The sequence below is a fragment of the Brachyhypopomus gauderio genome, chromosome 16 (assembly GCF_052324685.1).
Source record: "Brachyhypopomus gauderio isolate BG-103 chromosome 16, BGAUD_0.2, whole genome shotgun sequence".
Classification (NCBI taxonomy): Eukaryota; Metazoa; Chordata; class Actinopteri; order Gymnotiformes; family Hypopomidae; genus Brachyhypopomus; species Brachyhypopomus gauderio.
Window position 1 is genome coordinate 3,318,944 of NC_135226.1, and position 14,017 is coordinate 3,332,960.

Consider the following 14,017-nt stretch of genomic DNA (forward strand, 5'->3'; position numbering starts at 1 on the left):
TGCCTGGCACTAATTAGAAAATCTAGCAAGCTTGTGCAATATCCTGGTGAGGACTTTTACTTTCTGAACCTGGAATTGACACCTCTGATAAAGTTTTATTGTTCATTTGAAACTATTTCACACACACACACACACACACACACACACACACACACACACACACACACGTATTATATACACATATATGGGGCTGAGGATCTAAAACCCTTGTTTTGCACAGTTTCTTGCGTGTGCTGGCACTCGATGGTTCTCGATTCCGAATTGGGTTTCTACAATGTGCTCCCAGAGTAAAAACACATCTTCAGAACCAATGTCAGCCCGAACGAACTGGTTGACGTAGGACACACTGACACCTGTTGATTTTTGGCATATCACACGCTCTGCTGCTCTGACCACCTTCACTGTTCCATCTGAGGGGATCATCAGACCACCATTGTTTTTAAGTTGAGGCAGGTGGTAGCTCTGGTCAAAGGATGAGGGTACAGCAGCTTTGACAAGGCTTGCACGGCACACCTCACAGGACAGTTTTTTCAGAATATTTTGGACAACAAACCCTGAAATGTAGACCAGGGCATTGTCCAAGGATTGGGGCCAATCTTCTCTGTGGCCAGTTTGGGCCCTTGGGGGCCCTTCCAGATGCCAGGGGAGCTCTAGAAACCAAATTTGGGGTGCCCAATCTCATTCGAGACATCCCCAGGGTTCCTGGGTGCCCGGTTCATCCTAAACCCAGAATCTACCCAAATCTTGTACCATGTGACCTCTTTGGCAAGGAGGTGGGACTGTGTTGGTAGAGAGGCGGGATAATGGTCATAGAGGGTGGGACATGTCTTGCATGTTGAGTAGCCATGTGCTTTGCAATTTGCATGTCAAGTAGCCATGTGCTATGCACAACAAATGTTGTAAACTATTGAATGTCATCATATTTATTATTTTTCTTTTATTATGTTGATATTATTTATATATTTTTATCATATTTAGGAATTTCTGAATAAATAAACTTAAATAAATCAGTGCCAATCAGTGCTCATAATATAAAACAGTGCTTACTTAAGTGCTCATTCACATAAAACTATACATACATACATATAGAAACATTTTTACATAAACAAACTATTTACAAAACGGCAGGCAGGTGTTTGGATCACTGACCCTGTCCAGCACCTCCTTTCTCCATCTCCTCCATCCACTGCTCCACTGTCTCCAGAAGCTGGAGCAGCTGAGGTGAGAGGAAGGTGAGAGGAAGGTGGCCTCCGACGCGCTGGGAAACCCGTCCGGAAGCGTCCGCCTGGACGTTAGAGTCATAGGCTGGATGGGCATGCGTGGGACGCTCCGGGAGCTAGCTCATCGCGGGAGGGAGGGGTTCCGAGGCCACCGTGGGAGTGCTGGACTGGCCAACGCTCAGGCACAGAACCTCCTGTTCCTGCTTCTTCTTCCTGGCGTTGTAACTGTAACAGAAATGCAACACAGCCTATCAGTAATCAGCCTGTATAGCTCAGTGTCAATGAGATCAATTTCAGACAAAGAAGACTGGATAAACTCACCACTGGGTCAGTGTCCTTTGATTTAGCTCAAAGAGCTGTATGCGTGTCCGAGCCATGAGGCCAGGGCTGCCCAGGACTACGTCCCTGATGACGCTGTAGTCCCTCATGATGGCAGCCCACCTGTTCACCCTGACGCCGGCAATGGTCTGCCCACCAGGGTGAAGGTGACAAGGCGCCTCGACAAGGCGGCTGACGCTGGCCCACTGAGCAGAGGCCCCGCTGCCCTGTCCAAGGACGCAGCTGCAGGCAGACACAGACAGAAATCAGTGACACGGCTACAAGCCAACCTAGAAAATCTTGAAGCTACTGGATTACTGAAGGTTTGCCTACTGCTTCAGACTCTGTGTCCCAGCAACAACAGAGGCCTACGAATGGCTGCTTTTGAACCATCCTTTCACCAGTCGGTGTCTGTGACATGGCGGGCAGACAGCCCCGCCGTTGTCGCTCTCTGGCAGTTTGTCCCGGAGAGCAACGATGCCGTCCACCCTCTGCGGCATCGTCTGGTGGTGCCTGGTGACGCAGCTTCACCGGACTATCGGGCAGGTTGACCACGTGATGATCGCCTGGAACGCCGTCGGGTCCCAGACTCTCCTGGGAATTAAAGAAAGAGAAATCATTATACAGTTATCAGACACTGTGGTGAAGGGGTCAGGACATAACAGCTGAATGCTGCTACGATTTAACACAATGAATTAACTACACTTACATCAGTATAGGCATGGGTCTGGGTAGCAACCTGGCCAGGGACGCTCTCCTCGGTTGGCTCGGACGTGGAGTCCTCGGCAGGGTCAGACTGGGCCTGCGATGATGCAGCCGGAGAACGAGGCCCCACTGCTCCACGATGGAGAGGCAGCAGTGGCTCCAGGCTGTGCTCAGAGCATGTGGGGTCCGCGTACTCGTCGAGCCCCACATCCACATCCTCGAAGCCTTCGTCCTCCGGCTCTGGAAGGTCCTCATCACGAAGCCCATCTGGAGCGTCTGGATCCCTGCCGAGGTCCTCATGCAGCGCTACGCCGGGCTGAGAGTACAGGTACTCCACCCCAATGAGTTCACCTACGTGAGGAATATATCACAGACAAGAAAGTTTAAGTGTGTGTGTGAGTGAGTGAGAGAGAGGACATTACCTGTATACTCTCCTTGCCTTGTGTAGTCCTCAGCAAGCTGGAGCTCAAGGAGTTGCTGGCAGGACAGGACGGGACGTAGACGGGATACCGGGTGGACCTTCATAGACGGCAGGAGCACCAACCGGTAAATGACAGGGTTGATGCGTCTGTCCACCTTGAAGGGACCCAAGTAGAGAGGTGCCAGCTTCTTGGTTCTACCGCAGACAGGTAGGTCCTTGGTGGACAACCAAACGTGCTGACCCGGGTGAAACGACAGGGTAGGAAGGCGGTGCTTATTGGTGTTCCGACAGTAGCCGGTGGAGGCCGACATCAAGGCCTTACACCAGGCCAACCTACATACAACCTACATAGGCCAACTCCTCCTCCTGGTTAGCGAACATAGGAGAGGCATACCCGTAGAGGCATTCGAAGGGGGACATCCCGAGGGCCGAGTGCCACAAGGCGTTATGGGCATACTCGGCCTACAGAAGCTGGTCAGACCAGGAGGAGGGGTTGGAGGAAGCCAGACAACGAAGCATCTGCTTGAGGTCCTGGTAGGTGCACTCAGTCTGCCTATTGGTCTGGGGATGAAACCCAGAGGACAAACTAGCCCTGGCGTCCAAGAGCTTCAGGAAAGAACCCCAAAAGCGACTGGTGAATTGGGGTCCCCTGTCAGACACCACATCTGTAGGAAAGCCGTGGTGCCGCACTTTGTGGTGTAGGAAGAGAGAAGCAGTTTCACGGGCCGAGGGGAGCTGAGGTAAGGCCAGCTTATTCATTCCAGCTCATTAATTCATTCAAACCTCGTGGTTTTGGAAAACTGGTCCACGATGACCAGAATGGTGGTGTTACCTCGAGAGGGAGGCAACCCGGATACGAAGTCTAGGGCCACGGGCGTCCAAGGTCTTGACGGTATGGGTAGAGGGCGTAACAGACCGACAGGTTTGGTATGGGTTACCTTGTTTCTGGTACACGTCTCGAAGGCGGTGGCGAAACGAGACACCTCTTGGTCCATCAAAGCGTCTGAAAAACAAGTACCACCTGGCTTGTCTGGGGTTCAGACGCTTGGCCTGCTTTTGGTCTGTCAAGACCAGGAAAGGGTGCTTGGCCCCCTCTAACCAGTGTCTCCACTCTTCGAGGGCCAATTTGACGGCCAAGAGTTCCATGTCCCCCACATCATAATTGCGTTCAGCGGGAGACATGAGATGGGAGAGAACGCCGCATAGTCAGAGGCATCGACCTCTACTACAAACGGAAGGTCGGGATCTTGCATGCATAACACTGGTTCGGAAGTGAACTGCTTTTTTAGGTCGCTGAATGCTGGCTGGGCTTCAGGAGTCCAGACAAAGGGACCTACCTCTCTTTTTGGTGAGAGTGATCAGGGGAGCCGCAAGGGTGCTAAAACCCTTAATGAAGCGATGGTAGAAATTAGCGAACCCTAAAAAACGCTGTACCAGGCGGAGTGAGGTAGGAGTAGGCCAATGAGCAATGGCCCGGACCTTAGAGGGGTCCATGGCCAGTGTGTTTTGGGCAATACGGTAGCCTAGAAAACCTATTTTCACGGCTGGGGCATTCATTAAACCGAAGAGCATGACTAGATACTCATAGTGGCCAGAGGGTGTGATAAATGCGGTCTTCCACTAGTCACCCACTCTTACCCTGACTAAATTGTAGGCACTCCTCAGATCAAGCTTAGTGAAGATCGTGGACTGCTGGAGGGCCTCAAAGGCAGTAGCCATGTGGAGTAGAGGGTGACGATCTTTGACCGTGACCTTATTCAGTCCCCGGTAGTCAATACAAGGTCCGAGTCCCCCATATTTTTTCCTCACAAAGAAAAACCCTGCTCCAGCGGGAGAGGTGGATGGCTGGATGAACCCGGCTGCCAGAGCTTCTCGTATACAAGTCTCCATATAAGTCGCCCTAGGGGGACTAGTGCCTGGCAGTAACTCGATGGCTAGGTCATGAGCCCTATGAGGAGGAAGGAAGCCTGCCTTTTTCTTGCTGAATACCTCTTTGAGGTTATGGTAAAAGCAGGAACGTGAGTTAGATCGACAGGGTCCGGTGTGTGACCGGTAGTGGTTTCGGGGTCGCTCTTTAGGCATGTGTCCTTGCAGATGGCTCCCCAACTACAGACAGAACGGGAAAGCCAATCTAATCTTGGCATTGGAGCCAAGGAAATCCCAGAATAAGACACATCTAGGGCACGCTAATGACATAAAGGGTGAGCTGTTCTCTATGACCCCCAATACTCATGTCTAGCGGGATGGTCTGCTTATCGACTTCGCCTGAAGTCAAGGCACATCCATCAACGGCCGCTACAGACATAGGCTTATCTAAGTCAACGAGCGGAACCCCCAGTTCTTTGGCCAAAGTGATGTCTATGAAGTTGGCAGCAGCGCCTGAATCGATGAACGCCAAGAGGTGTTTCCTTTCTGTCCCTCGCCAGGTAAGTGAAACGTATGAATAAGCCATTGCTAGGAGGGTTTGAGACAGGGCCCACCAGGACCTCCTCTGTTACTGGCGGACCGCTCCTTTTCCCTGTAGATCATTTTTGGCGTTGATGCCCCTCGCTCCCGCAGTACAGGCATCTACCCTCCTGAAGGCGCACCTGTCTTTCTTGCCTAGAGAGACGTATGTGTGCTAGCTGCATAGGCTGCAGCTCACTATCGGCCTCACGTGGCTCTACAGTGCGTGTGGTGTCAGGCTTAGGTGTAACTGCCTGGTGTTGCAACCGTCTAGCATGTCTGCGTTCGCTGTAACGGTTATCAAGGCGCACAGTGAAAGTGATCAACGCGTCAAGATCAGTGGGAGGATCCCGAAGCACTAGCTCATCTTTGAGCTCATCAAATAACCCTTCCTGATATATAGCCGTGATCGCGTCAACGCCCCATCCACTTTCTGAGGCTAGTGTTCGGAAAGCCAAGGAATTATTTGATACGGTCATTTTACCTGGTCTTAAAGAATTTCCAAAATTTTCTAAACCTTAATTATAGAGGCAGAAATTGGATTCGGTGTTCCATGAATGGCACAGGGAAGCAGTTTATCATAGGCAGTTTTATTTATTAACAATAGTTCTTCTAAATTAGCTAGCTTATTTAAGTTAATGAATACATTAATAACATTAATTCATGAGGGCTTTGATAACTTTTCTTCCCAGTTAAAGAGACTACGTTACTTTCGGTTGACATACACCTTAATAATAGCTAGCTAACTTGGCGATCTTGACGGACAGTACTGGTGATTGTGGAAACCTGCATTTTCACAATGCACAGAGCTAAATATAGACATATGTCATGTATGATGAATGTTATACTTTGTTCTTATGTCTAAATAATCTAGATTTCCCTGCATTTGAAAAGTACAATGGAACATTATATAAAATTAGCTTACCCAGTCCTCTTTAAAAGCTTGCTACTAAGACTGAAAACATATACTTTTGATGCTACTACTGGGTAGTTTTAAATACCCACCTAGCAATTTTCTGTGCAACATATATGTTTGTATATGCATTTGGTGGTGTGTACAGTATTTTAGCCATCTCGAGCTAACGGCAAAGGCGGTGTGTTCACGAACGGTTACAGTAACGAGAGTACCGCAAGTAACCTAACTAACGCTAGATGTGGTATCGGAGAAGGATGTTGGCTTAAGTTACTCGCATGAATTTTTCAATCGTTGAAAAATAGGTTGCTTTCCAAAGTGAAATGTCAGGTCTAGAACAAACCTATGAACTGTAAGGTGGCGCTTTAACATCTTGGTTAACCATAATGCTAACGAACATAATTGAACTCCATCAAAAGATGACCAGGAGATGCTGGCACATTCAATTTCTATGTATTCCTCGAGCAAGAAAATGTTATTACTTAACTTGAAATGGGCATTGCGGTCATCAATGGGCAGGTGCTTCAGCACTAACCACACCTGATGGTTTTTAATAGTCATTTTTATTACCCCATATAAGCTTTGACAGAATGTGTCTGATAAATGTAAATGTGAATTTGTATCATAGACATAAAAAAGAAAATGAGGTGTCATCTAGTCATCACATCATCTGCCATTGGGGCACCAATTGCTCAGAAGACTCTACAGGACTCTAAGCAGTCAGCTCCCAAACAGGTCGAGTGTTTCAGCGACATCCTTGAAATTGCCATCAACTTGAGTGATGAGTATGCTCACTATTTCACATTCAGTTATATATTATCCATTGTTATGGAAATTTAAAAAATGGTCTATATGAAATACAAGTTAAATATGATTTATCTGAAAAATTAATCTGGAGGTTAAGAAAGTTTAAGAGGTTAAACTAATAAAGAAGAGAACAGACTGATGTGTGTTATACGCCCTAAAATAGTTTAGTACATTTAGAATTTAAAATGTTAGAAACTGTTTTGTTTCATATGAGAACAAATGTAATGATCTTGCCTAGTCTCACAATTATGTCTCCAACAAGATCATCAGTGGACCTATCAGACTCCATATGCCAGATCACTGTGAATGAAGTAATAATGGCAGTGCAAGAAGCCGTCTACAGATCTGTAGCTGACAAAACGCCAATATCCCAGAACTGGAAGACTGTAAGGCCTCTTGTGACTGCAGAAGTGGCACACATCTTGACAAACATATTTAATGCTACTCACGCCTTGGAGACTACAGTGACTGGAAAAGATATTCCAATAATGACGGAGGCACAAGAGAACTTTAACCCAGATGTCGTCATGTGTACAATCGTTGTGGTGCTTGATAGCATGGATGGCAGCAGAGGTACAAAATCTGATCTTGTACAAAGTGGAGATCTGCTGATCACTGCTGCTGAACGCAAGGAAGATATAGCTTCAACTAACGCCAAACAGAATTTCACCTGTACGACACTCTTTCTTGGAGAAAAGAACCAGAAGCCACAGGTGGCACAGTTCAGAGCTGTAAGCGAGGTGCTTGAAAGCGCTAAAGACTCTGGATTGTCCTCTGACTGGTTCTGTACCATTTATGGTTTATTTAATGTGGAAAAGCATCCTGGAATGGAAGGTTCGGTTTCTCCATGTGATGGTGGCATCTCTTTGGAAGAGATCAGTAGCACTCAGAATGGTGCTGTTAATGCAGAAAGTAGTTCCAGTATTCAGCCAAGAACACTTGGTTCCTTTTTGGACACCTGCTGGTCTGGTATCTGATGTCCAGAAGAGGAGCAAGGCTTCTGATCATCTTCAGGAATGCAAGTCCATGATTCAGAATTCAGAGAGGAGAACACTGTTATATCAGTATTATAAAAGCTTTTAATTAGAGTGAGGTTTTCTGTAGTTCAAATGAATCTTCTCGTTTACAGCTTCACACACTGAAACTAACGCTTCAACATCCTCAAGAAATAAATGCAGTGGAGGTGGCGCCTCTGGGTCTGCCAGATGTCCTCCATCTTCTCCTGGTCCAGAAGCCTGATGCCCATGGTGTGTGTTCTGTCCATGAAATCCTCCAGCAGCTCCTGGATGAGCTCCTCGGACGCCTGGGCCCCGCGTGTGTGGCGGCAGTGCCGAGCCAGCTCCTTAGCTGTAGGTCTGCTGGCAGACGTAGCATCAGTCAGGTGGCCTCTGGACCGCGGTGCCTCCCCGAGCTCCGACTGCTTGGCCTCTTGTAGTCGGGCCACATCCTCCGAATCCCACTCGAAGATGCAGAAGGAGAGGCGGCCCATGAAGAGGCCGTACAGCTGGTGGCTGTCAGTGGTGACACCCGCCGCGAAACGGCACATGAAGTGCCACACGTCCAGCCTGACGACCAGCTGGACCCACGCGTGGAACATGGCGGCCGCCTTGCCCTTGCCCGCGGTGTAACTGCAGTCTTGGTCCACGTAGAGGAGCTGGGGAGGATCCTCTCCGGCTCGCTGGTACCACTCCATCAACTTCATGCACATGGGCAGCAGGCCCTGGCCCTCTCCTGCGACCTGCCCAAACTCGTTGCCGACGTTTGTTGCCCATGCCGCTGTGCCGGGAGCAGCACCACCAAGTTTATTGGTCACCTGAACAGACAGACGAGACACAGCGCATACGACAAACAAACCCACCATAGAGAATACTGTGTGTGTGTGTGTGCGTGCACGCACATATGTGTGTGTGTATACGCGTGTGTGCACATATGTGTGTGCTCCCATACAATCTTACTTTCTTAGAGGAGTCCATTTTTAAAACGGCTCCGTAGATGGAGGTGACCCTGGCCTTTGTCTCCTCAAGCCGTGACGGCACATCCTGGGCATAAACGGTCAGCAGCCATCTTGGAGAGGGCACTGGCACCATCGGGGGCAGCTGGTGGGTGATGGTGCTGGGGTCAGTGCCCGGGACCAGACACTTCTTGAGCACGGCGAGGTACTCGGGAGGACTGGGTCAGCCATTGCTGTCTGTGCCTGACACACAGATGCTTGTACAGCAAGGTCACACTGTTCCCGAGAGTGCAGCCTCGTATCAGGCTCACAACCTCCTTGTCGCAGCAAGGAGCATGCCAAATTTTGACATTTTGACAGCCTACAGCATGCCAAAGCAAAAACACATAAAACCACAGGTCACATAGCAATCAAACACAAGTTCACACAAGCTTGCAAATGCGCACGCACGCTCACCCGTAAGTCAGGATCGCTGGGAACTTCTCCCGATGGACGGGGTCCAGCTGATCCAGGATGTCCTGCGACCATCCCGCCATCATCTTCTTACAGCGGCGGCACTCCAGGTACTCGGTGGCCATGAAGTACCAGCCGCTGAAGTCCAAGACCCTCCGGACGGTCTTGTACATCCCGCAGGCCGTCAGCTTATGGCCCAGCCGACGGCACTCGGGATGAACACACAGCAGCTTGAAGGCCCACATGCGGTAGGGCATCCACAGGAACAGCCTGCTGTGGAAGAAGGCGTCTGGCGATGATGGAGGTTGCATGTACACCAGCCGGGGTCCGGGAGGCGACCACCACAGGCGCAAGTTCAGCGCCAGCCTCCCAGACTGGTCTCTGGTAGGGGTGGGACGCTATAAAAACAATTTATCGAATTAATTAGAAGCTTTGTAATTAATTAATTGAAATTAATTGCATTTTAATCGCATTTCAGTATTTAACATGAGAAATATTAATTTAAGTTTGAATGATGAATGAATGAATTAACATAATCATAAACTTCAACATCTTGTTTATTTTTCCACCAGTCTACTACACAGACCAATAGATGAGTGCAGAAAACAGAGCAAACAGTTTTCAGAACACTGGAAATTCTGACCAAAAATTTGTTTTGCTCAGGATATTGGAAGAATAAGAACTGAAGTGGTTAATACCATTTTAGATGGTAGACTTTTTTTAATTTCCCAGGCCTCTGCCACAGGCATCTCCATAGTACCTAGAAGTGGTCTTCTGCATGCTCAAAGCAAATGACTGGATTCATCATCTATAATATGAGCTGTCATACCAAGATAATTCTTGTTGCTAACAGGTCCAGTGATCCAGTCAGAGCCACATTTGTTTTACTTCCCTTTCCTCATCATACAGCTGCTGGATTTTTCTTCCACATTGTCTTTCTGGACGGCAGTTCATAACTTGCATCAGTTGACGCAATTTGCAGCGCTTCTTGTAAAGCCTGGATTATACTTTCGCGAGTGACCGTAGCACACGACTCCGCCCACCTCCGCGAATGGCGGAGGCGTTTATACTTGCCTCGTCTTAAGCCTTCGACCACAGAAAGCGGTCTACAGTCCACAGCAATCCATCTCACCAGTGAATTGGTCAATTTGTCTGACGTGGACTTTGACATTTTGTTTCTTAATTTGAACCCAGACATGTGGTCGAGTGTTGTACGAGCAAACAGTGTCGCCAGTCTAGTGTAACGCAGTGGGAGTCGGGGTGGGACACAATCGGAATAAAGAGCGAACTGCTACCTTAACGGAGCTAGTCTCCTCTAAATGAACTGCGCCCACATGGAGAGTGCGCAACTTACGAGGCATACCGAACACTTAACTGAAACACTAACGAATGAATACAACGGACCACAGCGACTATGAAAGGAAAATACGTTTATGTAAATAAGAATGCTGAAATAATACAAGGCACAGAGAAAACACAGCAGAGACTAAAGTAAACGAGAGATACAAAACCACAACACAACGACCAATAACGCCAGACCACTAAGTACTTATACACGGGGGAGAACCATCGGGAACTAGAGCCAAATACACAGAAGCTAGACTAACAGATATGAACGCTAAGACAGACAGAGAGTTTGACAACGTAACAGAGCACAAAGCAAAAACCAGGATAAACTAAGAATGAACATGGAATGCACTTCTAGGAGTAACCAAAGTTAAAACATACAAAGGACATGGAAACAAGATTAACCAATACGAATGCAAATACTCACAAATACTCAAGGCTTTTAAACATGAAACTAGAGCTAAACAACTGGAGCAACAGGGACAAACCCACCAGATCACAAACACACAATAACCCACGATGAGAACACAGAAAACCAGGAACTAAATACCAGACAATAATGAAGCATCAACAAGAAACAGCTGAGAAGGCAAATAAAGGCAGGACTATACAAAGAAGGTGTGGTGGACAGCAGGAGGGCGGAGCCAAGCGTGACAACTAGGAATACATTTAGCAGCTAAGTTATCATTACTGACCTGCACGTTAGCCCCAACATGTTTTGCGTTGAGGTGGTAACGAAGGGTGGAAGTGCTCCTGTGATAGTCAAAGTCAAATTTATTTATATAGTGCTTTTCACAACACACGTTGTCACAAAGCAGCTTTACAATTGTATGAGTCCAGATCCCTAATGAGCAAGCCAAAGGCTTGATAATCGGACTCCTGCACACACGTGCACACACACACATACAAAACAACACACATGTCTCTACACATGCAAACTGCACAACCTGGGAGACGGGGTACTGTAGCCGGAGCAGGCACAGAGCGCGTCTCTGGCCGGCTGCTCGTCTCTGCGCTGTATGAACTTTTGCAGCGCCTCCATCTTGGTCCCAGTTCTGACCTTCTGCTGTCGGATCCACTGGACATAGCTGGACAAAAAAACCAATCGTGAGAGTGCAGCACGTTCCACCTTCAACATCCACTGCATGTCGTACATGAAGGTAGCACCTACCTCCTCTTCTCTCTGTCCTGGGCCTGGTACAGGTCCCTGTACGAGACGCTGTGGTGCTCCCCAAACCCAACAAGACACTGGCCCTCCTGCCCAGAAGAAGAGGGCTCGTCCCTGGCACGGCGCTCCCTCACGGCTCTCGTCACGTCAGGAAACAGGCTGATGTACCTCACCAGGGCGTCTTTGTTGGCCATGGAGGGGGAGACAGAAGCATCTCCACCCTCGCGCTCCCGTTGATGGGCTGCAGACACCATCACGGCGTGGCCCACGTCATGGGTCAGCAGCCATCTGAACCCTGGTACTGGCCAAACTGGATGGTGCTTTCGCTCAGCACAAGCCGGGCGTTCCCGGGGTCGCCTCCTCCTGCTTTGACCCGATCCTTGGCCTCATCCCTCACCCTGTCAGCACTCCAAGAATGAGTAGGCGCTGGCCAGCGCCGCAGCATCGGGCGAGGGTGGGAGGGTGAGCTCACCACAGGCCTCACGCCTGAATGTGGGTGTGTAGTCCATTCTGTACAACAGGAGAGAGCAAAATGAGCATGCACACGACTACATACACACATACATAAATACATACATACATACACACACACACATACATACATAAATACACACACACACACACAAGTGTGATCTCTAGTAAAAAAAAAAAAAAGCTGTCTAAAGAAAGAAAAAGAAACACATGATTACAAAACGTGTTTTCAGTTTTATAACGCTTATAACGACGTTGTACGCTGCGTGTCGTGTTACTACAGTGCAACTTAATGGACCTAGCTGGGTACATTTAATCATTTTAAGGAGAACTAACTAGCCACCTGGTCAGACTCCCCTTTATTTTGCACAGAAAACACCGATATTGGTAGCAGTTGTACATTCAACCATAGATGTTTAACGGTGGATAAATAGCCAGCTCGCTCGTACACTTCGTATTTTGCACAGAAATGACAGAGATCGGGTAGCTGGATGTATTTAATTAAACGTGTCAGCTCACTAGCCAGCTGGTCCGACAGCCGCATTTTGAACAGAAACGACGGATGGGCAGAACAGGCTCCCTACCGAGAGGCGACCGAGCGGCGGTTTTAGCTAGCTGGCCCGGTCGGTCTTCGCACTTTAAATCTCCACTACAGGCTACCGAGACAGAGGAGGAAAGAAATTAACTGCACATAAGACTTACCAGAAACGAAACTTTTAGCGCTAACTTGTGTGACAGCGAGAAGGCGGGGGGGGGGGGGGGGGGGGCCGTGAACGGGAGCAGCAACGAGGTAGCAACGGGAGAGCCAATGAGAACTCGAGAAGCACATTGGAACAGGCCAATGGCGCTCTGCACGTTTTCTCACTAGATTGGAACAGGCCAATGAGAGGACGCAAGCACACTGGAACACTTGGGAACAGATTCACAAAAATACCGGCATAATTGCTCTCTGTGCGTTAGGTCCTTCAGGGTTTTCCATCCACCGAGTTTTTGCGCATTTTGAAAATGCGCATGAAAAAAGCTGGATGGAAAAAGACCAAAATTCGAAAAAAGCCCCAAATATCGCAAAAAGATTTTTACGCTAGGAGGAGTTTCAAAAAAACTGGATGGAAAAGGGTTTTTCGCATAAACGATGACGTATCATGCCTCAAGTCATGTGGTTCTGTACATGATCGCGATGTAAAGATGGCAAATGCATACCAAAAACAGTTCTGGAGAGAGCAAAAATTGAATTGAACTTCTCCATGTATAGAAAAGAAAAAGAAAAAAATGTTTCAAAACCTCAACGTGCAAAAATGCGTAACTGCCAGGTGGACGTAAAACCACTATTGTTTTGGCGTCCTCTCACGTAATCTAAAGTTTATTTGCATAACTGTAATGAATGGAAACAAGGCTTAATTCGCATTTTTTTCTGCCGAAACTTGGAAATTGTGCATTATTTTTTCGAAAGGTTTGGATGGAAACATTGAGGAGACCCATCCAATATGGTGGCGACGCTGGATTACGCTCCAGCCCGTAATGAGGCGTCTGTGTATATTATATCTATGATTCCCACACTAAAGCCTGGTTTAAGCCTGGTTTATACTTGACACGTCGCGAGTGGCGCGAGGGTCCGCGCGGCGAAAATGACGTAATCGCTGTGGCTCCGCCCGTGCGCGAGGGTCTCGCGCGTTGTCGATTCGCGAGGTCGTGCACATCTCGAATTTTGTAACTTCGCAATGAACAAAGTCATGTTTGCAGGGTTCATACACCTTTAAAAGGTGGAATTCAAGGATTTGTACGTTATTTTCAAGGTCAA

The 14,017-nt window shown here is 48.2% G+C and overlaps 1 protein-coding gene across 3 annotated transcripts; it reads right to left on the reverse strand.

Annotated features, from left to right (window-relative positions):
* Positions 1-907: 907 nt before the first annotated feature.
* On the reverse strand, positions 908-12,966 carry LOC143477983 (uncharacterized). Of its 3 annotated transcripts, XR_013121674.1 has the most exons (7): positions 12,922-12,966; positions 11,752-12,258; positions 11,528-11,668; positions 11,276-11,333; positions 9,237-9,631; positions 8,785-9,141; positions 8,503-8,642 (listed from the first exon to the last, which is right to left on the reverse strand). XR_013121674.1 is itself a non-coding variant. In XM_076976885.1 (6 exons), exons 2-6 carry the CDS (start codon positions 12,000-12,002, stop codon positions 8,883-8,885), a joined length of 1,104 nt encoding a protein of 367 aa, XP_076833000.1. In that variant the 5' UTR covers positions 12,003-12,258; positions 12,922-12,966; the 3' UTR covers positions 8,509-8,882. The 3 variants fall into 3 exon arrangements, 1 of the variants encoding a protein (XP_076833000.1); XM_076976885.1 differs by having other exon boundaries at positions 8,509-9,141; XR_013121675.1 differs by lacking the exons at positions 9,237-9,631; positions 11,276-11,333; positions 11,528-11,668; positions 11,752-12,258; positions 12,922-12,966 and adding exons at positions 908-1,445; positions 1,542-1,781; positions 1,872-2,132 and having other exon boundaries at positions 2,248-8,642; positions 8,785-9,060.
* Positions 12,967-14,017: the final 1,051 nt, after the last annotated feature.

Coding starts and splice junctions, on each gene's coding strand:
- LOC143477983 (XM_076976885.1), bottom strand. CDS start 12,002: ATGGTGTCTGCAGCCCATCAACGGGAGCGCGAGGGTGGAGATGCTTCT. Junction 11,334..11,527: donor TACAGTACCCCGTCTCCCAG/GTTGTGCAGTTT, acceptor TGACTATCACAG/GAGCACTTCCACCCTTCGTT. Junction 9,142..9,236: donor CCAGCGATCCTGACTTACGG/GTGAGCGTGCGT, acceptor GGCATGCTGTAG/GCTGTCAAAATGTCAAAATT.